The sequence below is a fragment of the Malaya genurostris genome, chromosome 1 (genome assembly GCF_030247185.1).
Source record: "Malaya genurostris strain Urasoe2022 chromosome 1, Malgen_1.1, whole genome shotgun sequence".
In the NCBI taxonomy this organism is placed as follows: Eukaryota; Metazoa; Arthropoda; class Insecta; order Diptera; family Culicidae; genus Malaya; species Malaya genurostris.
The window spans coordinates 24,841,163-24,866,542 of NC_080570.1; the positions used below are offsets into that span (position 1 = coordinate 24,841,163).

General features: G+C 38.2%; 2 protein-coding genes across 4 annotated transcripts; both read right to left on the minus strand.

The window, feature by feature from the left end:
* Positions 1-3,920: 3,920 nt before the first annotated feature.
* Positions 3,921-19,428, minus strand: LOC131435192 (acyl-CoA-binding domain-containing protein 4-like). Its single transcript, XM_058602833.1, has 4 exons — positions 18,426-19,428; positions 5,500-5,611; positions 5,351-5,432; positions 3,921-5,283 (listed from the first exon to the last, which is right to left on the minus strand). The coding sequence occupies exons 1-4, from the start codon at positions 18,484-18,486 to the stop codon at positions 4,585-4,587; spliced, it is 954 nt and encodes a 317-aa protein (XP_058458816.1). The 5' UTR covers positions 18,487-19,428; the 3' UTR covers positions 3,921-4,584.
* A 2,165-nt stretch (positions 19,429-21,593) lies between these two features.
* On the minus strand, positions 21,594-23,553 carry LOC131435201 (NF-kappa-B-repressing factor-like). 3 transcript variants are annotated; one of them, XM_058602846.1, is made up of 4 exons: positions 23,463-23,553; positions 22,364-23,208; positions 21,863-22,302; positions 21,594-21,806 (listed from the first exon to the last, which is right to left on the minus strand). In XM_058602846.1, exons 2-4 carry the CDS (start codon positions 23,051-23,053, stop codon positions 21,617-21,619), a joined length of 1,320 nt encoding a protein of 439 aa, XP_058458829.1. In that variant the 5' UTR covers positions 23,054-23,208; positions 23,463-23,553; the 3' UTR covers positions 21,594-21,616. The 3 variants fall into 3 exon arrangements, with proteins under 3 accessions (XP_058458829.1, XP_058458847.1, XP_058458838.1); XM_058602864.1 differs by having other exon boundaries at positions 22,364-23,119; positions 23,463-23,548; XM_058602855.1 differs by having other exon boundaries at positions 23,428-23,474.
* Between the last annotated feature and the right edge of the window lie 1,827 nt (positions 23,554-25,380).

Consider the following 25,380-nt stretch of genomic DNA (forward strand, 5'->3'; position numbering starts at 1 on the left):
TCGCATTATGAACGTGATGCTTAAGACAATCAACGCTCGTAACATGTTCCTGTACGGAACAAGCTTCACAAAACTAAATGACACAAATCCACAAATCTATACAATAACGCCAGCGAATTCTGGCTAATTCGCGATTACCGCCAACTAACTTATGGCTATCAGTCTCCGGGTAAGTCCTTATACACAAAACACGAAAGTCCTGTTGTAACGGCAGAACATTCAATAAACTCTTAACCTATTTTAGTGCTAAATAGGTATGAATTAACAATAAAGATATAACTAAACAATGTATTTGTGATAGCTTATTGGTTTGTAACAAATGGTTGACTGTCGTAGAGGAAAAGGGGTATTTAGTCCCTCGATCGTTATGAGCCCAATGCAAGGGTTTTACCGCGCCCAGAATCGCGTTACTTTTGTACGGATTGTCATAACGACCCCTATTACAACTGTCTACCCGATTTACGAATCCTGACTGCTCTGGATCTTGCATGACGTCGACACCAATCCAGGAATGGGTAGTTTCTTCCGATCTCGTGTTTTCGTGAAACTTTGTAGCTGGTGTAACTCATAGCTGTTTAAGCGACTGTCAGTTTCTCCCGATCTGACCAAACGGCAGGCCTGTGAAGGCTTGGTATTCTCTCGGTATCCTTCATGTACGGTTGAATTCAATCGTTGTACTTTTACTCTATGGGTCATTGCACCCAGATTAACCATGTGGCGTAATGTCATTTCATAGTTGATTTCCTCATCATTCAAATGAGTGAAATCCATTTTTCTTATATATATTAACTATCACGGAACCAAACCAAATATTAAAATATCACAAATCTTACTTGAACGTTAAACCAACAAATTTTGGCTCATATACACAAATCAAAAAAATTTCGTGTGGGATTTTTAGTTGGGCGCCAGTGTTATGAAAACATTTGTCCCTGTTGGGGGGGACATTAGTCTCTCAGCCCAAAGCGATAATAACCCACCAATCAATAATAAACGGTTCATTTAAAAGAGGCAATAGTGAGAAAAGCGGTGCACTCACCATTTATGTTGTCGTCAGGTTGCCAAAGTTCGCTGCCCTCCTGGCCGTCTTACCGCCTGCTCTTGATTCCAATCCGGTCGGAGCGATCAGGAGCGTGTCCGGAATGGGAGTTGATGTCACGTGGTCCGGATCCTGCGGACCTTGTCACTCTCTCTTCGGCCGCCCTCTGTGATTCCGACAGCACGCCGGAGCAGTGCCAGTCAAAAGTTGCGCTGGACTGTATGGAACACGTTCGACACGTCCCTCTTCACTCTTCTCCGAAAGAAACACCGCCCGATCGCGAGCATCCACACACGCGGCACCTCTTCTTTTCAATGACGACGGCAAGTTGCGTGCTTAACAGACTATCAACGTACGGCCGTTTCGCACCATTATCGTCAAGGACGACGACGCGGTTTTGTTTGTTGACCACTTCTTATTTCGTATGCACCACCGTCCGGAGGAGTAGAACGTACTCCGCAATCGATTCAAACACGCGGAAGAAGCAATTTTTTCACTGTGATGCTCTGTTTCAATTGTGCATGTGAGACCGAACTACAATCGACCGAAATAACCTGAAACCGGTGCCTCCAAACAATTAATACCGGACGTGTGGAATCGAACACAATGAGGCTCGACGGGTGATGAAAAATTCTTGCACGAGCACGCGCGGATGGACGAGATCCTTGGGTGCGCAGTATCTTCCAGATTCCAAGATGTCACTCCGGCTGTGCCTCATTTGCGTGGTCGTCAGGTGTGTGTCCCCCAAAGAACTGACTTGTCATTTTTTTCCTCCGTCCGGCCGGTGTACTCAAAATAATCATCTGTACCGTTTCGCTCTTCAAGCGAGTAATTTACTATTGTCTCTGTTTTAATGCAGAGTGTTTCGTACACGCTTAACACAAACCCCTTATGAACCTTAAGTTACTAACTTAACTGTAACAACAGTTCGGATGAAAAATTGGTGGTATGAAATCCTCAAAACACGAGATCCTTGTGCACCACAGTTTGTGTCGTATGAACTCGCATGAACGAAAAACTTCGACAATTGAATAAAAACCGTTTTCAAATTCGTCGACTCAAATCCCAGATGGCAAGATCGATCAACTATGGTCTTAGCCAGTCTTCCTGAGAAGACAACAGCAACACAGAAAAAATCCCGGACATGATGTAGAAATCTCGAACTGATTGCATTGATTGAATTATAGCAAAAAACCTACCACTTTACGGTACTGTCCTCAGCTTTTAAGATTTGCCGTATTAATTGTATATCTATTTACAGAATCCTGTAATGAAAACTTGCGTAAAGCTGATCGTTCGGTAAAACTTTGCATAACTGCTGTAAAATGATGTTCATGTAGCGCACCTTATAATTCGACTGGCAGCACTGTAGAATAGTCATTGTGGGAATAAAGAACAACAAAAACAATATAATTCACTGTCAAATAATCATTACACAATAACGTAGCTAGAGTGAATTTGGTGAGAATTATTTCTACAATAGTGAAAATTAGATGAATTAGTGAAGGTAAAGATTGATTGAACTTATTGAGACAAATGAATATAATCTCAATGCAGTTTGCAAATAGTGGCCAAGAAAATTATAGCTTTCGGATAGTAATAGAGTAACGAAGAGAACTATTCATGTAAGAAAAGTGGAAACAAAATGGTGTAATGAATTTTATAATATATTATCATTTAGCTGCAACCAAAGACATCATATTAACAAGATATCCAGCTCTCACATTTCCCGAACAAATCATTGGCAACATCCTTTTTTGCGAGCATGTCGCCCTCAGGTGAGTCCGCATCGAATCTCATACATAGAAGTATAGGGACGAGGAATGTCAAATTCGTGCGCGCCAAAATAGTAGGGCTGCGCACCCATACAATTGACATGATATGTTGAATGTGATGCCATGGGATGGCGTTGTTGAACTGAAGATTGATTTCGCTCCAAGCTGACAGGGTCTGCTGCAACGCAACAAGCTGCTACGAAAAAGTTTTTTTTTGTTTTGAGATCCGAACAGTTCATGTACCGAAATATCAGTAAATTCTATTGATTACGGAAAGTTTTCGTCCAAAAAAAATTACCGAACAACGGAATCAAATCTTAGTGTGCGGAAGTCGAAAAAAGGGATCGTATTTCCGCAACCGAGAACTGGGATCCGATATCATGTGCAGTAAAACGCACTGGAAAATGAAGTTTTTACTTAAAAGCCTGTAATCCCGGAACCGGAAGTTGCATCCGGAAAAAATCGGTAGAGTTCTATAAATTTTAAAACCATTCATCTGAATCTTAGTTTGTGAAAATGCAATTTAATAATAGACTATGCAGCGTTTCGATTTTAATTTAAATATGTTGTGAGACTTTCATTTCAGTGCATTTTTGTTACACATTTTCTGATCTCGACGAATTGAATCGAATTCAGGCAAAAAAAAACGGGCTGCTTTGAAAACAGTTCCTGTACCTACTTTGTAAGCTGATTAGGCCTAATCATTTTTCCCCAATTTTTGGTGTCCTGAGATGTAGTTACATGCTTTGGTACTGAACGTTAATTTATTTAAGTTCTCGCATGTCAATTTTTGACACGGCACCTCAGGCCAAAGTGTTCAAGTCGGAAGACGGCGCAAAGCGTAAAGATCAAATTCAAGGATCAAATAAAAAACCAATAATCGCAAGGCATACTACAAAACTCGCACTGTGGAGATCACCGAAACTGATTTTTTTAATTACCTACTTCCCATTCATTTAGCGATGGCTTGTACCCCTTGAGGTCATATCCATTATTTTAGCAAAAAGCCGTCGGCATCTGGATGTGTCACGCACCTGTTGGATTGACGGAGACGAAATTGGATTCGGTGGAGTTTCTTTTGTAGTAAAGTTAAATCGTTCGACATCTTAGTTAGCTCTAGTTGTGTATTTCGTTGAACTTCCTACGCTTGAGTTGGATTTCGTTTTATAAACACTTCGAGAGTACGGATGAAAAAAACAAATAATACTTATGAAACATGTCAGCAAATAAAAAGTAAAAAAAGAAACGATTTCATTCTGGTAACTTGTCTTCTGGGGTTTGTAAATAAATGAAAATTAAAAGCTAGAAGGATTTGTTCGCTGAATATAAGAAAATTGCCCGAAAAAATGCAGCAAAACATACATACTATACATGGTAATATAAATTGCACTTTTGTTCTTGACAGTGGAGCGTGTTGCGTTCTGTTTCGTCGATTTACTCAAATGAATGATCATCATTAACACTAGGCATACCATTGCCAAACGGTAGAATTACCACTGCAACCACTCTTCTACGTTAACTTAAAATACCTGAGCTACCTTGGATTATTATTTATAAAGGCAACCTGCACCCAGCCGGAATGTAATTAGCCTAAACCTTTAGAGCTGTTTCAAATATGCCCCCTTCAATTGGGCTTTGCTATGTAAATCTTCCTATTCAACTGAAAAATAATCTAAACCTAAAATCACTAGTATTTACACCGCACTCAAGTTAGTAATCCACGCCCGTCTGCCCCGTCGCACTGAACTAGCCCACAGCTAGTTAGTGAGTTTATTTCCTTCGCTGCAACCAGACCATCATCCGGTTAGCGACCAATGGCCACAGAATGATCATCGCAAGCAGCCTTGGCGAGATCTCCTCAAACGGCCACCAGGGAGGGTAGTTTCTAGACCGCTGCTGGACGCTACGCATACTGGCGATCGTTTGTTCCACCACATTGATCCGGTTGTTGACCTGTTGAACACTGGCGTTAAGTCGTTCGATGGTCCGGTTCAGTTGGGCGGTTACTTCTGGGTACAACTCTCGATTGGCAGCTAACTCAACGGTGCCAACAGCAGCCGCAGCAACAGCAGCTGATTGTGTCATCCGATTGCGTGACACGTGACTCGATACGACTCCAACCGGACGGAACGGATACTCGGTTTCGGAATCATCCACCGTGTCAATGTACTCGTCATCGCTCATATCCGACTGCGTATTTCCGTTCTGGTAGTAATGAAGGTAGCCATTAGTGAGCACCGGTTTAACCGCGGCACCGTTGTGATAACCATTGACGAGCGGCGTCGGTTGAGCAGTGCCCCGCACTGGGCTGGTATCACGTGATGCCAGTGGTGAATTGGGCCGGGAACGAACCTTCTGCATGGTATCCGGGGCGACAATATCTAAGTCTTTGATGCTGACACTTTCATCGCCCAAACCGTGCTCCAAGAAGTTGGCCACATTGTCGGTGTACGACATCGTTTCGACGATCTGGACGGTAAACGGGATTGTTCAGAGAAAACTTGACTTATTGAGAAATTAAAAAAAAAAAACAAACCTTTTTCAACTCATCGACGTACTTCTGCATAGCCACCTCTTCCGGCATTTCTCCCAGTCGATTCCAGGCATCCCATTTGGCTCTGAAAGGAGGATTTCACGACAACCGTTACGAAATATCGGGACGGGATGCGAGGGGGAACTACTCACCGATTGACGACATCCCAAAACGCGGGACGTCGCTCCGAACACTTTCCTTTGGTCGCTTGTTTGAAAAGCGAGTAGAAAGTAAGCAGCATATCATTGCTCGGTTGATAAGGTCCTGAAAAATAGAGGGAGAAAAAAAACGCAATAAATTATCATTCGCTAATCTGCTACGGACGGAACTGCAATTGCGAACAGTATAACGAAATTATTTACGACTGTTATCATGCACCGAACAATGACTTGCATTGTGTTGTCGCCGCAGTTGATAACTGAATTAGTGTTATTGCGAAAATTTACGCCTCACGAGCTAACCAACCTTCGACTGGCCCCCGAAGATGTTGAAGGTTTTTTTTTACAAATGTTCAGTCTTTCTCTGGTGATTGTTAACATGACGGTGTGATTTATTTGACCACAAAATGGACACACGTAACAAGTGTAAAACATGTGTATTGGGAGCGCACGCGACCCGTCGGCCGCTCGCTCGTCGATGCATAACCAACTGCCAAGGTCTATCGTCGAGCCGTTACACAAATATTAACGCACAAATGCCGGTTCCAAGCGCTGCGTGAACCCTCAAGCACAAAGCAAATTGCGGCATCTCCAAACGATGGATGACAAAACCAAAACTCGATCGCCGGTCGAAGTAGCTCGGATTGGAGTGCCCTTAAACTGGTTATCGACAAATGTAGATCGTTTTTTCAAATTGTCATATCCACATAAGAAAGTCCTCTTCATTCATATTTTTTTTCCATTACCAGGAGATTTTTACGCTTCTCACTGCCTTCTTGCAGTAAATAATATATCCAACTTTGCTTTGCCATAAACTCTCATTCGTAGTTAAGATGTTTTGAATAAACGATCTAGAAATAAACATGCAGAGGAGAGCGCTCGGTGGGTCGGTTTCGGTACATATTTGTATACTCCAAATTCAGCGGAAGGCCAAAAAAGAATGGATTTATCGCTCTCTATTTCAAGGTCGTCTATGGGAACTTGAGAGTTGCCGGTTAACCTAAAATATTTTTAATGATCAAGTTAGTTTGCTATTCAAACATAGGAAAAACTCGAGTGCAGGGAGTCGGCAACCTTTACAGTCGAAAGAGCCAAAAACGCTATTAACAAAATGTCTTAGGGGCTGTCCATAAAAGACGTCACGCCACAAGGGGGAGGGGGGTGTTTCATAAAACGTGACCTTTTGTGACAGGGGGGAGGGAGGGAGGTTTTTGGAATGTGACGTCCAATATTTTCAATGAGCACAATTTTGAAGTACTGCTTTGCCCTATTTCCTGAAAAAATCTCCACAATAAACGTTTACATTCTATAGGAAAACGTGTATTTGTTGATGTAAAAGCTTCTTCTTTTAAATTCGGAAATGAGTGATGCAGGAAATCATTTCTGTTGTGATCAGAAAAAGTGCACGGAGGAGCGAGTAAATTAGCGAAATTAATAAATTTTGCCTAATATGAGTAAAAAAGAAAAAGATGCCTTCAAACGGTTTAACTTAAGTTATGCACTGACAATTTTTTCAGTAATTTGATTTTCTAGCATTGATAATAGTATAACATAAGAATTTCTCTTATCTGATTCTGATGCAGTTTATTCAATTGTACTCCATTTGAAAAAGGGCGGGAGATCAACGATTTCAGAAGTCATGTCTTATCTTGATCATATGTGATTTTCCTCCACCAACATCAAAGCTTATCGAATCATCCAATGATTGAACTTACATAAATCAAGAATCATTTTAGCTCAAAATCACTACCCATGACGGAAGATCAGTACCGAAATTGATCGATGTGATTTAAAATTCACTGATCAAATGATCATGAAAAGATTCTCCGGCAGTGATCTCGTTTTGATGAGGTGTTGGTCTTTATTTTCTCAGCCCTGTATGCTATACTAAGGAAATATTATTCTTCACCTAAAACAATAATATATCTGTGTACCCCTAGGAGGAATAAAACAGACGATTTAAATGTTTCATCAATTCCAACCAAATACTTTTGTTAATTTATATAATTGATATTAATAAAATAATTCCGATGATTTTGTAGTTTCAGGGATATTTTTTAATCTAATGACAGCATGTAATAAATCGATTTTTCCCTCATATTTGTATGGTTTGTGACAAAGGGGGGATGGGGAGTCAAAAATCGTCAAAAAAAGCGTGACGTCTTTTATGGACAGCCCCTTATGTCGTTTTTCATTGATTCCAATCGCTCGGTGCCAGTGTTTTGCCCTGACAGCCGATCAATGAAACGGTTTTGTAAAGTTTGTTTTGCACGCATGCTGCTCGGAAAAGGAAACGGGTGCAAAATAGTTGCCCGCGAATTGCCCCGAAAGTGCATTTTTTTCGTGCGGTGCAAATCAATGAAACACAGTGCACCTGTTTTGATTGCCCGACTACACGAAAAGTGCACTAATCGAGCAAAACACTCCACGAGTGTTCTCAATGAAAAATGACATTAATTATTTGAAGAGCCATACAATATTTTCTGAACAACAAATCAATAGTACTTGAATACATAATTCGATCGTTCCACGACAAAAGGGCCTAACTGCAAATAACAGTTTCTCTTTGTTTACTTTTTCTTTCGCGATTTACCGAACTGATTTTATATTTGACGCTTTACTCTTTCAAGGTAAAACTACAAGCTTTTGATTTATATTGGAAACTTTAGAGTTAATACACTTTCATTCAAACTACCAAACAGTAGATTGATTATAAATATATAACACTTTATATTCAAATGGATTGACAGTCGAATTGTCAGAAAAGTAAACATGAACTGATTAGAATACTTAAATTTTAACGGATTTTACATTCATTTCTCATGTAGAATACTGTTCCAATTGAATGCATGAAAACTTGTCATTGAAATGTCATCATATCAGATTGAATTAATTGGCTAAACATAATTTATTTCACTAAAGATTTATCAGATTAGGTTTTATATTTTCTTTGTAAAAATCTGCTAAAAAATAACCAATATTTTTCAACGATCCACAATTCCATTAAATGAAAACACAAACATTTTATGAATCTTCGAAATAAGAATAAAACATCCTCTGGTGATTTATGCTACAGGCTGTGGTACGATTATAATTCTATCACCAATTTTACAATACTCAGTCGATAGCTTCAGCTTTCATACAAAGAGCTAGGATGATAGAGAATATACAAAGAGAAACTGTCACTTGCCTTCGGCGTTTTTCATAGAAATTCACCAGCAATTAAATGATTGTAGTTACTACTGTCTAAACAAATTCTAGGGCACGTGTTGGAAAATTAGATTAAATCAATTTCCAATGTTTCTTTCTGCCATTTTTTTTCAAAACATTATTACATGTTTGACACTTAGGAATTAAATCTCGATGAATATTAGAAAAGGTCCCAAATGCAAATGACAGATTCTCTTTGTTGACATACTCTTTCACTTATAACGGCTTATTCCTGTATTTTCCAACAAACGAAAGTCGATGGGTTCAGTCGTTATTCTATGTAAAAGGTTGGATAGAGGGATTACGTAATAATCGAAAGAGAAAGTAAACAAAGAGAAACTCTCATTTGCACTAAGAACCTTTTCTCGTGTTTGTCTTCAAATATGATGGCACTTGCATATGTCATATAACGACACACTTTACATGCGCTAAGCTTTTAATTCTCAAATGAAGCGTACTAACTAAATTTTGAGAAAGTTGTCTCCAGTCCAAGCTCTTTCAAATATGGTATAACGGTATGAATTTCCTATGGGGGTAGGATTCACATGTTCGCCGATAGGAGCATTTCAGGACTAAGAAAAATATTTGGTTTGGTAGGCAATATGTAGCTGTGTTAAAAAAACCTGTTTTTATCCACCTAGTAGTGTAATGATACCTTTCTCATATTACTCATACCATCATAAATATTACTGTGGAGTTCTAGAAACAACTGTTCATTAAATAGAAATTGAGTTTGTTCGAACGTAATCTGGCAAAATCTGCGGATCAAAACTCCCTATAGTTTCGGAACCGGAAGTATTATCCAAAACGAATTCTGGGATTCTGCATGAAACTGTAAGACTTTTCCCTTGAATCTATAAGTTTGTGAAAATCGATTTGGCCATCCTGAAAACAAAGTGAGTGAGATCCTTTTTGCACTTTTTGACCGCTATTTAGAATATTGCCGAAACCTAATTTCAAGGACCGGAATAGTCGAAGTTGGTTCGTATGGCCAGCAACAAATATTAACTACAAATTTGAACAGTTCTGAACCTAGTTGAAAAGATTTTTTCCCTCTTTCACTTCGTAGCTTTAGGTGGCGGTATAAAACTTTTAACGCTTAATCCAGTAGTTCTGGAACCAGAAGTCGGATCCAGATGATATTCAGGAATGTTATACCTAAGTTCGTGAAAATCGGTCAAACCATCTCTTCGAAAATAGACTGAGTTTCATTTTGGAGCATTTGAACATTATTTTCGGTGCTTCCAGAATCGGAAATCGGGAACCAGGGGTGGAATCATGTAAGGTGATAAGTGACTATCACCTCCTGGTGATAACGAGGTGATCACCAGAATGTTTGGAATCACCGAAGGTGATCACTTTTGCTATCACCATCACCGGTGATTGAGCCAACTTCACTCCATTTATCACCTGTCAAGAAACGTCATTTTTTCAGGAGTAAAATATGAATGTGGCGTATACCGTTGATATTAGGAGGAGTCACATATGAAAGTGGCGTATACCCACACACTTAAAACCATTTCTTGAGCTCGGCATAATAAAATGCCGAAACTGATCAGCAACACGTAAATTTGCTGATTGCTCAGTAATCAATACGCATGTTTCTGAACTTCGTTAAATGCATTCACTGATATTTCGGTAAAATGCTTCACTTTGCCGAAATTTGGCATAATTGCTTGCTGAATTTATCAGTAAACAACAGATATGCCGACATCAGCAGAGACGTTTGCCGAGATTTCGGAATATGCGCTAGCTGTTGCCGAGATTCAGCACGACAGCTGTCATTTATTGCCGCGTTACATTTTCGCTTCGCATTGTGCGATTATTTTCTAATGAAATTCTCGAGTGAAAAAATGGAGAATCTTCGAAGAAGCGAGGAACCGTGTGGAAAGCGTCCTCGAGACAAAACTTTGGGGGATATGCGAAAAAATAACCCAATGCAAGGAATAATTCAATAGATAAAAGTAAGTTTATTCTTTGAACAATCCGTATATGCATCATTAAATATTGAACATTTTTGTAAGCCGAAAATCAATGCATATTTTTATTTTCATATTTCCAGCTCGACTCAAGATGGCCGCATCTGGAAACGCCGCTTTTTATTTATGCTACATGTTTTCAGGTAGGCTTTAAGCACTACTGGCAACAAATTTGTAAGCCTCCTTTAAGTGTTAATAAAATGAATTTTTTATCCTGAATGGCGTGTTTATAATGTTGAGAAAATACAAAATTAATTGACTAGATTTTTAATTACTGATGATTCGGTAATTTATTTTTTTCATTTTTTCGTTTTATTGGATTGCCGAATATGCAGTGAACGTTTCACTGAGCAAACAGTAAATCTTATGCTGACGATTTCGGCAATATTTGACGTTTGTCAAATTTTAGGGTGCCGAGACGCTCAGTAATTTTATTTTTGCCGAGATGATTGCTGATTACTCGGCTGTGCGAATCTCGGCATTTTTTTGCCGAGACTCAGCTAAAAAAATTAAGTGTGCATATAATATTTTAAAATCTAAAGTTTTATTCCTTTAGTTTTCAATTTTTTTCATTAATTCGAGTCATGTTTATCAATGATGATTTGTATGGATCGAAGAGTAACGTTGAAAAAAATTACCTGCGCACAAACAAATAAAAAAAATCACTTGTTGGTTTAATTTAGCGCCGATTTTTATTTTTCAATGGAAATCAATGTCACAGTCAATTCTTTGGGATAAATTTGCTAGCTTTGAAATGACACGAATTGTTAGATCTTCTTGATGTTTCACTACGGATGGCATTCCTCTCGAATGAGAAAGATCCGTTAAATAATTTCTTGTATAGTTTTCATTCACTTTACGATTATGGCATTTCACAGAGCTTTCAAATGCTACCTTTATTTTGGAAATTTTACCCACCGGTACTACGAATATCCACTATGATTAGCAGCAACTAATTGTCCAAAAATATTGCCTTATTTAGTTCAACTCACAAGAAGAAAATTAAGAACGCAGTTTAATCTTTTTTACTCGTTCAGTTGAACGAGACTGATATGTCGCTTACTAAGTCACGGCCATCTAATTCTACTGAAAATGTTAGCATAGATTTTTTAATGTTACGTTATGTGCAACAGGAGATGTCTACATTCATAAACTTATCACTTTTCCAGAAAGCAATTTATCTTTGACTTTACGAATACCCCAATGATATTCCTTCAAATAATAATTATAACATAAATGAATTGATTTAATTGATAAATACTACCGTTCATTCTATGAATTCTTTAAACTATATAAACTAAGTTACTTTTCATTTTGGTATTTAATTCTGACACAATATCAGTACGAATTTTATTAAAAAATTATCCTCTCCGACCAATATTGGTAGGTTGTTTATATCAGTGGCTTGAAATTCACCTAACGGACAATAATTTATAAAGCCACTTCTCAAAAAATCAAATCACTACTGAAAGTGATAACTAAATTGTTATCACCTCCATTTTGACATGAAGGTGATTAAATCGCGGTGACTATCACCTTACGTAATGCCAACGTTTGATAGTGATGTTAGCCTCTCAGCAGTGGTGACAGAACTTGGTGATTATCACCTTACATGATTCCAAATTTTCAAAAGTGATAATCACTTGGTGATAATCACCTTACATGATTCCACCCCAGGATAGCCGGAATTATTTTGATAGGCCGTCTACAAACAATGACTAACGATTGGAATAGTTTCGAGCCCAGTTTATAAAAATTTTTACGTTTTTTGCTTCGCCCCATTCATTCATGAAGTTGTATCCGGATGAAGTTTTAAAGCTTTGTATGAAACCATAAGACCTTAAATTTAAACCTAAGTTTGTAAAAATCGGTCACGCTATATCTGAGAAAAGTGAGTAAGTAATGAGCTTCGGTGTTGGTTTTCGTTTTATTTATAGCGTGTACGAAAGCACGCTGTATGCATCGTTTGTAAGGGCGAATTTTGTTTTCTTATTCCGTGCCAGCACGTACTGGTGCGTATCGGCTTTGTATCGTCCTTTTTTATCGCCTTGACACTCATCGCCCTGTTGTTGTGGAACCGGAAGTCGGATCCGGATGAAATGGCACAGTAGCTTCTGAGACAATATGAGCTTTAATTTAGTATAAGATTTTTGAAAATCGGTTCAAGCATCACTGATAAATTGAAATCTCTCACTACTTGTGGGACTTCCGGAACAGGAAATGGGAGATCAGTGGTGTCGAATTAAGTTTTTGTATGCCCACAAACTATCAAGTTCTGCAAACTAGAAGAATTTATCAGCCAGTTTTATGGGATTTGTACCTGTTTTCGTCATTGTTTGTAAAAAAATAATCATGAAATTGAAAATTTTCCATATATCGCGCTATAGCTTCGAAACCGGAAATACGGATCCGGAAAAGTGGGGAAAAGTGAGTACATATTTTTGCTACATACATACACACACAGACCCTGATGGCTGGGATAAATTCAAAAGTTAGTAGTTTCTTCATGTAGTGTAATTAAGTAGGTAGGCTCTACGAAGTAATTATAAAGAAAGAAATAGTTCGAAAATTCTTCAATACTGCTGTTATAGCGACGCGAAAACTCGATGCTTAAGGTCAATCTATCGAACAGAAGAAACAGTTGATTTCAGGTTTTCGTATTAATGTAATTTAATATACAGGAGCCGTTAACCCACACCTTTCCAGCCGAAACCTACATTACTGTCCAAGGTAAACTGGCGTTCTGCGGCGAGGGAAAATGGCAAAGTAGGCTGTGCAAAACATGATGGAAGAAGTCAAACGAAAGGCCCGTCAATTCGCATTCGAGTGGATCGAGTGGAATACTCACTCGAGTGATAATTTTTACATTAACCTGTTTGAATTGAAATTGAAAAAAAACATGATTTAATTTTCCAATAAAAAGTTTAGTAAGTTTTAGTCGTCACGTCACCTAGATCGAGAAGAACCAAGATCAGCCAGAGTCCTTTGGTTCGAGAATTATTCACTTTCACTAATTACGGTTTCTTTCTGCGCATCATTCGCCTTTATATTAAATTGTTTTTATTGATTGATTTTACACTCTACCGGAAATAACATAAACCTGATGCTCAACAGACTTCTCAAAAGAAAAAAAAACACAATCGTCCAGCTCTCACAGTTTGATGTAAGCTTTTGCTATTAAACAAGTCCACGGGATTGAGGATGGTGCACAGGAAGTTAAGCCTCAATTTAGCGACTGTCCGTTAAGCGCATAAAACCAATTGTATTCATTAAATGTTGTCTGCAATGCATCAGTGCGTTGCACACTGTCTTGAGCCGTATTACGTTCAGCGGTGCTACAAATTGGACCGCTAATTACCGAAGTGTCGTGTGTGTCGACAAGAGCTGAGATTTATGTGATTTCCGAGCTGTTGGAGCGTTATCGTTCCGAATGTGTTATTTGTGAACAACTGGTTAAAGCTCTTTTATTTTGTCATTTATTAAGTATTAAAACAAACACCTACTGCAGGGTTTCACACTGAATCTTGTTGATTTATGGGGGGAAATTATAATATAAAAGCACATATACCATTGTATTTAAATGTAAGTTTGATTGCATGGAACAAGAGTACTTCGGAAAAAGGGCCGACAGGAGTTAATATGTTCTTCACTTTTCATTTAACAAATTTATTTATTCGAAGCAGGGAAAAAGTCTACTGGAGCTAAGTTATTATCAAATTTTCAACTCTAACTCAAGCAGGTATAAAACTTCTCATTTTTTGTACCAACAGATTATAAATATTAAAATGATACATTTCCTTAAATTACATTAGTTACCATTTCAAATAGGATCATTCTTATCCCTAATATTAATACTAATAACTAAAGCGACAATAATCTTAAAAACAAGTTCTTTATGGGGTTATGAGCTAAGTTAAATTTACAATTGTTATTACAATGTGAAATTTCATCCGTCATCTGACACTTTTTACAATTCACCTAAATTTAATACCCTAAACTGACCGTGAAGTTACACATGTAATGCCTCGTTATATTAATAGTTACTCTTTTTCTTTTTTAACGACTAAGTTTAGTAGTCAATATTTCTTTTTTCTTTTTGCCATATTCTCCTAACCAGAGATCATTTTTTTTTGTAGAAACAGACTATGAAAATTATAGAATGATAGTACTCAAGGGAGAGCAAGGATGTGAAAATATAGAACGGAAAAGTGAGACGTGACAGAGAGTCATTTTAAGCAAGCAGAAATCTTCTAGTAACTTAACTTTCACCTCTACCAGAGGAGTTGGGCTTAGGCATCTGAACAATGCGAATCACCCAAGTCTCTGGTATGTCGGAAAGTAGTGATAAAGAAAAAATATATTAATAGTTTACAAAAAATAAAAAGATATCATAGAAAACAGCGATTGTCAAACTGAAACCTCACTAGAGTTCGCATGTAACGCATCAAAACGTCAGATTCCCAAGACAGTAATACATGTAACGCTTCGAGCCCACTAAAAAGTAACGCTTACAATGCCTCGTAACTTTCATTACTAACTATAAAAGTAACATTTCGTAACGCTTATATCACACTAAAAAGTAACGTGTCGTAACTAGTTAAACAACGAGCATTTGTAACACATCGCGACAACTTCTAATTTACATTTATTGCTGTTTCGACCCTAACTGCTATCAAATGTATGAATTTGACAGCAACTGGGTTTCGCATTGGCTTTAAGCGACATAAAAAATCTGTTAGTCATAATAATTGAATACTACCTCACAGTTCGAAAAAATCTTGTAATTTTACATCTTATAAAATGCACATAAATGGAGCGTCGGATTTCACACAAATTTTTATTCAAGAACATGTAAAATTGTGTGATTTCACTGATTTGATAATTACATGGCTTGATTTCGAACGAAATAAAAAAAAAACAAAAAAAATCGTTAGCAGCACCGCGACTTGAACCGAGAAACATTAGATCACAAGCACATTGGTCACTCAACTGAACTACAGAGCTAATTGATACAATTGATTTTTATATTGATACATATAAAAGCGAGACTGTGTGTACTTTTCCAACCCTGTCTGAAGATATTTGAAATTTTTGCCTAGCATCTCTGCAGTCACCTGATTAGATTATTATTATTTTTTAGGTTAGCACATCTGTCATTGACATTCTATCGAATTTTCAGTTTGGTACCTGGACATTTTTAAAAGTTACGCTGTATTGAGTGCATCTGTGATTGTTCGTGTCCACGATTTTGTACAATTTAACCTGAATTTTATGCAAAAAAGCGACCGCGTTGACGTCGCAAAAGACATGTTTTTCATGGCTGAATCTGACCCAACATTCATCAAACGGATTATTACTGGAGTTGAGACGTGGATTTCCGAGCATGACAAGCAATGCATACATCAAGCGAGTGAATGACGTATGCCGAATGAATCGCGAACGAAAAAACCACATCGTTTCCAGTCGAAAAAGAATATCGGGCAATATCATAATCTATTACTTTTAATTTTCTATTCCAATTAATTTCCGGAAACTTTTTGATCGAGGTAACATAGTAAGTTATCAAAGAACCTAAGAGACAGTTCAGAGTAACAGGTTTGTTTTTCGGTAGAAAAATTATCTTTTGAATAATACTTTGAAATAAACTAATCTAACTGATGCTTATAACATAGCCTCCGTAATAAATTCAGTGTTCAACCGAGGGTATATAATCAATACGCAAATGTTGCAGTAATTGTCTGTCACACGAACCGGTTCTAAACTAATCTTAATAACTCAAATAATTACTTCTCGTTTAAAATTAAATTGCAATCAATCAGAAATCTGAACCTGACGCAGTACCTACCTAACCTTTAAATTACTACAGGTCGGGTTGGAGTCTTCATTTAATACTCGAAAATGGCTTATTTTAGTACACCGAAAGCTACTAAGCTGTTCAAATCTAGTTTGATCAAAGTCAAAACACGCTCGTGCAAAAGCCTTGCACGCTTTTTGGCCACAGAATTCTGCTTCATTTGCCGCTTCGGATGTTTACTGGCTTTGTACTACTCGGATCGAAAAAGTTTGGGAATTGGTTTTGACTAGAGTGACTATAATCAGAGTGGCGACAGCTGTTCGTTTGGAATGACAGCCCCAGTTCCAAACGAGCAAACGACCTGTCAATTCAATGTAAAGCTAATGGAATGTTTTGAATTGTTGCCAAAATTACGGATGAGATGTCGTCACTCTGGTTATAGGCACTCTAGTTTTGACATCTGGCTGCGCAGCTGACGAACACAGGTGCCAGTTTTTTTTTGTAGGCCCGCTGATTCCTCTCCGCACTCAGACTTTTCTGTGTTGTTTTTGGCATCTTCAGCCAACTTGAAACCAAACCACTCCGGATTTTGCAGTTCCATTCGACGAGCTTTCTGAACGCAATCAAAGTAGTCAAATCAAAGATTTCGAGGGTCGTACCAATTATCTTTTGGTTAGTCATTATAATTCAAGAAAATGAAAAAAAAATGTTTTGTTTACCTTCATTATATGTTAATCCTAAAATTCTCATGGTTATTATTTTACCGAAAACCTGCGCCGGTATTTTCTTACGGGGTTCATATTGCCCCGTGTTACTCTTCTATATAAAAAAAATGATCACTCATTATTGGGTGACTTTCAGCGTTTTATTTTATTTTTTTGCTTTGCTGTCTTCTTCTCAGGAAGACTGGCTAAAACCATAGTTGATCCATCTTGCCTCAGCGTTTTGTTTGCATATTAATTCAAAATCAACACTCGAAATAATGGTTTAATTAGTGAGGTGTTTCCGATCTTCTTCTAAATTCGATTCGCAATGAGCCTTTCAAGTTTATTGGATTCGGTTTTAACCAACTGACCGTTCTTGCTAGCGTTGTATTTTTCGAGACAAAAATTTGACAATCGACCTTGATGCGCTTGGCTAGTTTCACTCCACGTTAGAAGGGCACTGCATTGAATTTTGTTGTCATTTTTACAGATGCATAAGCAGAGCTGACTGTTTCACAGCAACATCTGTGCTTTACCCATATTCGTAGGATGTTCACTGCTATTTTTTTCGTTCCAGTCGTTAGTCCTACGTTTATGAATTATTTCGTTTTTAGTTAAAAATGTGATAAACGAAAATTGACGAATCAAGTTTTTATTTGACCATACTCGTACTGTTATTGGTACCAATTCTTTCTGAACCAACCAATTCCACAACAGACCAACGCAAATCACCGGGTGACCTTCGTCGTCTATCTATCACTTATAAATCTTTTGCATAAGAAAATGAAAAGCATGCAAAACCGTTTGCGAGGAAAGCCAGTTCAGAAATAGTCATCACATAACGGTGACTTATTTCGCCATGCTAATAAGTGACAAGCTAGTTAATGAACAGTAGACAAGTTTAGCTTGACCTACCGTGAATGCTGTATTTTCAAGTAATTCGACAAACAGGTTTCGACTAGCGTGTTGGTGAGACTTAGAAAGATTAATCAAAGATTCGATGTGCTTTTTCAGATGTTCGAACCTTAGCTTGTAGGTGGCAATCATCTATTTTTTTTATTGTTGGCAGATTAAATCTCTCTGATAAGTTATCATTAACAAGTTCAAAGAGCGTACGGCTAAAAATACCGATTCGGTGAAACAAAACAACCTATCTTATCATGGTCAGGGTGAAGTGAACGGAAAACAACAATATTTAATACTGCCATTATAAAAACAAAAAAAAACACTCACCATTTTTCGGTAGACTTCGAATGACGTTCACAGCGGCGTTGAATCGGTCCTCGATAGACATCTTTCGGTTTGTTTTTGCGTATCACTCTGCCTTCCGAACGTCAATTCAGTACTTAGCTACGCTGTCGGTGAATCGAATCCTACTACCCGCAACTGTATGCTACCTTTATCCGCCTTTGTATGAAGCGGTTTTTCACAACATGAACTAACTACAACACAAAAATATCTTCATGAGCACCCAAAGACCAGCATTCAAAAGATAGGTCGCAGTGCAGCTTCATACGGCTAGTTACGTAAAGTTATATTCTGCCGCACACTACTAGGCTGCACTATACTTTGCCGACTTTTTTTTTGTTTAAGTACAGAGCTCCTGTGCGGTATCCGGGGCGATTGAAACGTGTAATTATATGTACATATTAACCGACGACGACTACGACAGTGACTTCAAATGCAGTACCAGCAACTGTTGACTGAAGGAACTATTAAACTTTCGTTCAGGGCCTGAATAATTGGTCTTCACCGCCGAGTTTTGACAACAGAAAACGTCTCAAATTAACAATCCTACGGAACTGCCCTTGAATACAACCATGCAGATATTACTACGGTCAATTACGTTCCGTGTTCGATACATTTAGGAGAGGGTCGTTATTATTTATACTGTACACCTCAGGCTTGCCTTTCACTAAGTCACGTCATTTCATCTATCACCTACAGTTCAATCAAAATGATATTGAAGTACTAAAACTTTATCACATTCAGAGTGATTTTTCCGCAGCGTAGTTTTAATTTTAGCATTACACTCCTATCTATCTCAATTATAGAATTCGGCGTAATTAGCATGAACTACTCACACTCATTTACAACAAGAGTTCTACTGTAAGACACTTTTTTTTGTCGAATTGGTTTCTTCAGGGACAATCAGTACAGAAGAAAAATATCATGGAGAACAATGTCACGTACGGCCTAAAAGCCACGACACTAGACGCAGATGTTTCGAGTACGACTGACGGACTGACATTGACAGAACAAAAGACAACGGATTATGAATGAACGTGTGGCACTGTACATGAAATGAATGGCGATGAATACTGTAAATGGTTTCCGTTCCCGGGAAAATTGTATATGGAAGTATAAAAGTACTGAGCATCCTGTTTGATTGAACATCAATCGAACGACTACGGGTCTAAAAATTTACAAATAGTTGCATGGCCCTGCTGCAACCAAACGAACTATTTATCGATTGCAATAGATTTTTCATTAATTGTTTTAATCGATGGATTTGTTGTCTGAGAACATAATTTCAAAGTCTTTAAATATTTTTGAAAGTAGGGTAAGAGAGGTATTTTGACCTGAACCGACTTAAACAAACTTAAGATCCTTCAAAAGCTACTATTAGATCATTGATCAAGCGAAATTCAAATGGCTGTGACTTCTGGTTTCGGAGATATAGCGGTATAAGTGACGCAAACGTCCAGACGCATTACCACTCAATTATCTTGTTATTTTAGGCTCGTTTGAGACCGAAGATCATATGGCTGACATGTTGAATTTCGAAGCTATAGTCGTACAAGTGACGTAATCGTCCAATTACTTTTTTCTATCCATCTAATTGTTTCAAATAGTAACCTATGACCACTTTCAAATGTATTATTACCACAAACGAATTTCCAGACATGACAGTCACGATCTTTTTTTGGCGCACATCTACGGTCCTCCGTGAAACTGGCACCAATGGTGATAAATTGGTTTCACTGCTGAGTTCCCATCATCACATTCATAGTGCAAATGTCAAACCGTGAGAACCCTTTCGATTCGGTAGCTCATTTGTATATATTGAGATTTTATGGCACACTTTGGTTGAAATGATAACAATGCAATTAATCTCGCGCTCCACCAAGCGGTGAGTGCGTTCATTTCAGAAGGTACCGGGAACGAACCACATTTTTTAAACATATTTATATGCACGTGCATGTCTTTATTATTTATCTTTGTTATTACGCTTGTTAATGAAAATGTGATATAAACGCTGTAGCATGTTTTTGTGAACTACCCGAATCCATCTGAACAATTGGTATCAAAAATGAGCCCAAAAGTAGTGTTCGAAATTATCTCAAAGGTAAAAGATGAGTATAAGTAAGGTAAAAAATATATTAATGAGACTGTGTCGATGACAGAGAAATGCATTATCACACCACTAGGTGGATTAGGTTTTTTTGATTTTCTAAGACGTTCTACAGAGAACTTCTACATGGAATTGGAAGTTTTCCATTCAATGCATGCTAGATTTTCGATGATTGTTTGGCGCGTATCGAGTTGTGCAATGCTTCCCAACTAAAATCGATTGGCGCACAACGAGCTGTGTTGTGTGACTATTTTACTAATAACGTTTTCGTTTTTGAACCTAGACGCGGGCGACTCTGACTCCGAGTAAAACGAACACGTGATACGCGCCCTAAACAACAACTCATAAAATAAGAAAAAAAATAAACAAACTCGCGTGGATGTCGTGGTGCGACCCGAGAAAATTTTCAGACAAAACTACGCGATTGGAATCCAATCTAGAGCGACTCCAGGTTGCTAAAACAAACATTTCAAAAGTTGTTTGGGCGACTCTGGGTCAGTTCTGCGGTCTCCACTGTTGCAATGCATTTAAATATCAATAATAGACAACAGAATTGAGGTGTATAAGTGGCAAATTATAATCATCACGATAAATAAATTGCATTTGATTTGTCAAGTAAATTGAATGTTAAAAGAATTGCTGATAAATTATTGTCAGTGTATTATTTACAAGAAAATCCCGGGAAGCCATACTATAACTTGTTCCTTCGTATGACCTCCGTGAAACGGCCCACCCGCTGGCTGAGCCACCAGTCCGAGACAAGAACCTTTTCAGGAGAATACGTACTAAACAACTGTCGCAGCGCCACCTACTCTTGAAAAATAAAAGCTGGGAATTCCCCCACCAGCTCAGGGAGGTATTCACCAAAAAAATAATCAAAAATCTTCTACGAAGCGCCATCTACTGTCAAAATAAAAAAGCTGGGAGCTCCCCTACCAGAAACAAAGGATGAGCAATACGTTGCAATTATTGCACGAATCACCAACCAATGCTGTAGGGTCAAAATTATTCTAAATGAGAAAAAGGGTTTACTAATAAACGATCTGTTTAGAAGAAATCTACTTATATTTTAATCATCGCTTTTATCAGATTCCGGAGCTTCTACATAGTACATTTCGCAAAAGATAGGATCTTTTTCAACGAGAATTCGATCCAGCAGCTCGTGCGGTGTCAGTTTGCGCCCTAACAGTACAAACTGCCTTGACCCATCTTTGTCACTACCGAAACTACGAGTTTTCAGATTCAACCGTTGAGCCATGCTGCAAAATAATGCTGTTATTTTACAGTCCAAAATCATAGTATATGGAAACCGTACCTGTGGAATAAAGCTCGTTCTTCCTTGGTGAACTCATTGCTAAATACTAAATCGTACTCAATGCCACTGTCTCGAAAATTTTGCATAGTCCGCTTGTAGAAATTAATATCGATCTCGTAGGTTTGGTCGGTGGGATTAATTTTCTGTTTTTTTGTTGGATTTTCAGTTTGTCCACCACTACCACTACCACCACCACCACCAAGACCTTGACGACCAATTTTGATCTGACAGTTAATGGGATCAACAATACCACCGCTTCTAGATCCCAAAGAACCACCGCCCCAGCCGAGTTTCTGAAGTAACTTGAATCCCAAATTGCTTTCGTCAATTTTTTGCTCCTTGAAGTCATTCACAATCTTTTGTCCCCGATGGTTAACGGTTCCATCCACTTCCTTTCGTTCGATACTCTGGCTGTTCAAGCTGACGGACTGTTTCTTTCGCTGCAAAATTAAGAAAGCATAAACAATATTTCAAAATGTGATCAGCGGTGTATAGTCTTACGATAATTTTGTAGCAATGTTGAGCCATCGTATTTAGGAACAACTCTTTCACATCTTTCTTAGCCGATTTTTCTCCATCGCATAACGCTTTGGCTAAGACAAACTGTGCTATCTGTATCTGGGCTAAGACGTTTCCGCTCGAGCCTCTCGAAGTAACAAGTTGCATCTGACCCGTTCCTAATTTGTCAAACTCTATTTTGGTTTGTTCATAGTTGTTATTCATCAACACGACATTGTTGTAAACATCCTCAATAGTTTGAATATCCTGTACTGGTTTGAACTTCCTCGAGTATTCTGCTCTTAGCTGTGAGCCACTGTGGGAAACCTGTTCTTCGGGTCCCTTACGTTGTACCTTGGATGCTGCAGCATCCGAAGCCGAAACGAACGTGCGTTGAAGTTTGTTCCTTCTGGAAGCACGATACTCATTGGCAACTCCTTCAGATAATTCCTTAAGTCGTTCCATGGTTTCCAAAGGATATCGGCAGTGCAACAACTCCACATTGACAAATACCTGAGCCATGCAGACGAGTTCATCCTCCGGAATCGCGTGCTGATGTCGCAACATAAAAGTGCGCCGTAGGTCCCAATGTTCATCTGGCTCATGAATAGTTCGATAATCATCTATGTTCCAGTTAGAATTGGTCGACAGTGCTGTATTCTGCGATTGTTTACGTTTGAACTGCTTGGACATCGTTTCAATGTTTCCTCCAATCTGCTGCTATGTTTATTTCACTATTACCACAAGTACACGCCACAGCTATACACAACAACCAAATAATCAGAAAGTAGTTCCGTGCAGAGATGCCAGGTAAAAATTTCAAATATCTGCAGACAGGGTCTGTAAATCTGAAAAAAAATCTGCAGTGAGCAAGTATGCCTTGCTGGCAGCAATTTCTCTATAAAGTATGACACGCAAAACTAACTTGGCGAGCAAAAAAAAAAGGTCGCGGAAATTTCAAAAGTCTGTAAATATAGAGACGAAAGTCAGCGAGAATTTCAAAAGTCTGCGAGAATTTCAAAAGTCTGTAAAAGTCTGCACAACAAAAAATGTCTGCAGCACTATACCCCAAATCTGCAGATTTACAGACAAATCTGCAGACCTGGCTTCTCTGGTTCCGTGTCTCAAATCGAAAGAAATGACAAGAACTACGCTGCTAGCAAAATTCTTAGAACCAAGCTAAGCAATATACAATAATATTGTCGTGAAAAAAGTGAAAAAAATTTGACACATTACAGCTCAAATCAGCTATGAACGCACTCCTACGTACGGAAAAAATAATTCACACGTAGATGGCGCATTCATTTTCAGTGGTTTGCAACGATCAAAAACGACGATCAAGAGTAATAGTTGAAAGGTTTATTATATTTAATCGGAGAAATACAATATCGGTCGCTTCCAAAAAACGTATTTTCATCATTTCTTTACATCCTAGAAAATTTGTGCACATTTGTGCCGCGGGGTGGCAGTTGGCTTGCATGGGGCGTTGGTTTTATAAGCCAGGAACGTACGTTCGAAGGAAGTAAGCTCCGAGGTGAAATTCATGTCACACACCAAGTTCCTCAATAAGGTGCTACTGTGGCTGACAATCACCGAGAAGGGGATGTCAAAAAAATCTCTTCTTTCGTTTCGGACTGGCCGAAAACGGGAAAATTTATAGTACGAAATGCCTGCCGGAAGTTGCGTCGTTCATTAAAAAATACCATGAGGGCGAAGACGCGGTGTTTTGGCCGGATCTGGCGTTGGTCCACTTGAGAAGCTATCGTTGGAGGGGATAGAGCGGGTGAATATCGATGTAGTACCTAAGTCGGCGAACCCAACGTCCCCCAGCTGCGTCCCATCGAGAATTTCTGGGCCAACTTGAAGCGTAAGATCTACTCCAACAATTTTGTCGGGAAAACTGAGGATGATTGGATAAATGAAACGAATAAAGATCTCAAAAACATGCCTACATGCATGTTCTTATCCGCCATGGCGAATGTCGCCATTGCATCCAGTCTGTCATCTAGACTGTTTATTTTTTCATTTACCAACAGATCATCATCGCCTTTACCTGTAAATAAACAGATATTTATAGGTATATATGAAACGCATATAGCTTCTAATTTCACTTGACGTTTTACGAACTATCGAAATTATTTTCCTTCATCCAATTTATATATTTTCCAGCTTCACGAAAATTATATCACAGACTAACAGACAGGACACTCAAATTAGATTCTTCAATCAATTTAACGGTCATTTCGAATATTCCTTTATTTGGGACAGTACTCACATGTGTCATGATGGCGCCACGTTACCCTATCAAAAACATCCTGTCTGTCATTTAGACTGTGTTTATTTTTTTCATTTACCAACCGAGTTGCCATTCATACAGAATTACCTGTAATGTATTGATTTGTATAGGTCCATGCGAATTTCATGCAGGATACAGATTTAATACATATTGCCAAAACTATATACATAATTGTGCCTATTTCTCATCCTCCAACGCAAGACAAAATCGAACCCGTTTTGTTACAATATTTACTTGCTTCTGGTCTGCCGCCACTTAATTTCTGGTGAAAACTACCAACACAATAAAAAATAGTCTAGATGAACAACGTTGAGTCAAATAAATGGTTACCTTCCAACATCGCGAAAAAGTTAAATATATTATCAACGTAATCCAATAATTTATTGTGACGATTCATTTTCAAATATTTTGATGAAATCAGGCATCCCTTCAAGCAGCTGATCGGTGTTGACAAACGTGGGGAAACCAACTAGTAAAAAAACTTTTACATAACACAAGGGGTGTACAGATAGTAAGTAGTTCGCGCAGTACAATATAGGTGGAGCTTGTGCATCACGAAAAAATATGTTTTATAAGAATTTACTCATACTGTCATGTCTGTTAGTCTGTGATTATATATACATTATATGACAATCGCCAAATTTAAGTGAAGGCTAATACACTATTCGAATTATTTGTTGTTTACTGACAAGTAAAGAAACATATTAAGCAAAACTTCATCAAA